Below are 1633 nucleotides of genomic sequence, written 5' to 3'. Positions count from 1 at the left end.
TTAACAGGTCGGGCCAGGCTTGCGTAAGTCTGTCCAGATATTTATCTGATCGTTTGTGGTGATCGCTATGAGCTTGGAATAGCTGCAGCGGTTGTAAGGGACAGGGAAGACCTGAAACAAGTTACCATTAGGAGGGTCAGTGAGCTGGATCCCCAGGCGTCTCATACACAATCCCAGAAAGACGTCCTCTATGTAGACGGCTTTAACGTGCCTGGACGCCTCCAGCAGCTTTCTGGGGAGGTCTAAAGACATGACATAGCCCATTCCCAGAGCGTAAGGGGGGTAGACTGACTCGGGGAAAGCTGTGCTGGGAAGGTACCATTTGGAGTTCGGGTCCCGCAGAACAGCCGCCCATTTGGCTATAAGTCCGGTCATGTAGTCGCACTGCGGCGCGGTCAGCAGCAGCTCGACCAGGTTGCGCACGTTGAGGAACATGTCCGAGTCGATCTTCATGGCGTAGGAGGCGTTGGGGCAGCGGGAGCTCAGCCACTCCAGCATCACCATGGTCTTGATGGTCAGGTTTTTGTAGCAGTCCGTGAAGTCGCTCTGCAGCAGGTCTCCGTGCTCCTGACTCTCCTGGAGCACCCGCTCCTGGAGCTTCTCCGCCCCGTCTCCACTGGGCAGCGCCAACAGGAAGAACAGACTCACCGCTTTGCCCAGTACCAGGCTCTCGGCGCCCCAGGTACTGCGGATGGCGTCTCGGGCTGCCCTGTTATGTGGCGCCACTGGCACCATCAGAACCAGGAAGGGTTTGTTCTCTTGGCATTTCCTGGGCTCGTCCACAATGAAGTGGTACTCATGCGGGTACTCTACATGGTAGGGTCCTGGCGACACATAAGGGACGAGTAAGGCTGCCGTAGTCTTTACTACAGAGATGCTCGATACTCCCACGGTTGTAGCCGTAGTGTCAGTATTAGCTGTGCTTTTGACATCCGTTTGAATACTTTCTTGAACAGTTGAGTTCTCCAATGCAGCTTCACTAGTGTCTATGTGAGAGCCAGTTGAGTTGAGGTAAATGAACCTATTAGTTAAGCCGTCGTAACCGTATGGGAACCATGCCGGCGACCAGCCAACGGTCCTTTCCACCAGGTTGGTGTTAAAAAGAACTAGCATCACTGCCAGTAGGAGAATGAATAAGAAGAAGCGATGACGTTGACATCTGCAGCACTTGCGCTTTTCTTGCATTTCCTGGCTGAGAGGAGACAGAGGATACATGTGGATGTGCTGTAGCATACAATAATATCAGGAAAAGAATAAGAATATTTACACAGTAGTACTTGGCAGTATTTGCATAGGCTTGACACTCACTCACAGTTAAAGTCCAAAGTCCAACAAGTGGTGTTTAAGCTGCGGTGTAAAATACCTTGCTTACTCGTGGGTTTCGACTCGCGGGTCCGGTAGTGCCTCCCATAGAGAATGAATGGGCCCGCGAGTTCACAAACTCACGGCGCCGTGAGTCTGATTCCCGAGACGCAGGAAGAAGACAGCGACACCGGAGATAAATCGGAGAAATTATGCATGGTCGTCCCCCTGCGTGGGGTGCATCCTAGCGTCGCGACCGCGCACCGGGATTTAGAAAACGACACTCACGGGCCCGTGACTACCCCCCCGCCGCGTCACGCGTCACGCTCGC

The 1633-nt window shown here is 53.6% G+C and overlaps 1 protein-coding gene across 1 annotated transcript; it reads right to left on the bottom strand.

Annotated features, from left to right (window-relative positions):
- LOC311329041 (beta-1,3-galactosyltransferase 5-like) lies at positions 1 to 1113 on the bottom strand (the record flags this gene model as incomplete). The annotated part of the gene is made up of 1 exon (XM_084462930.1): positions 1 to 1113. One exon carries the CDS (start codon positions 1111 to 1113, stop codon positions 1 to 3), a length of 1113 nt encoding a protein of 370 aa, XP_084319056.1.
- Between the last annotated feature and the right edge of the window lie 520 nt (positions 1114 to 1633).

This window comes from Borostomias antarcticus (assembly GCF_949987555.1).
Source record: "Borostomias antarcticus genome assembly, contig: scaffold_177, whole genome shotgun sequence".
Classification (NCBI taxonomy): domain Eukaryota; kingdom Metazoa; phylum Chordata; class Actinopteri; order Stomiiformes; family Stomiidae; genus Borostomias; species Borostomias antarcticus.
This window is presented reverse-complemented; position numbering and strand designations above follow the sequence as displayed.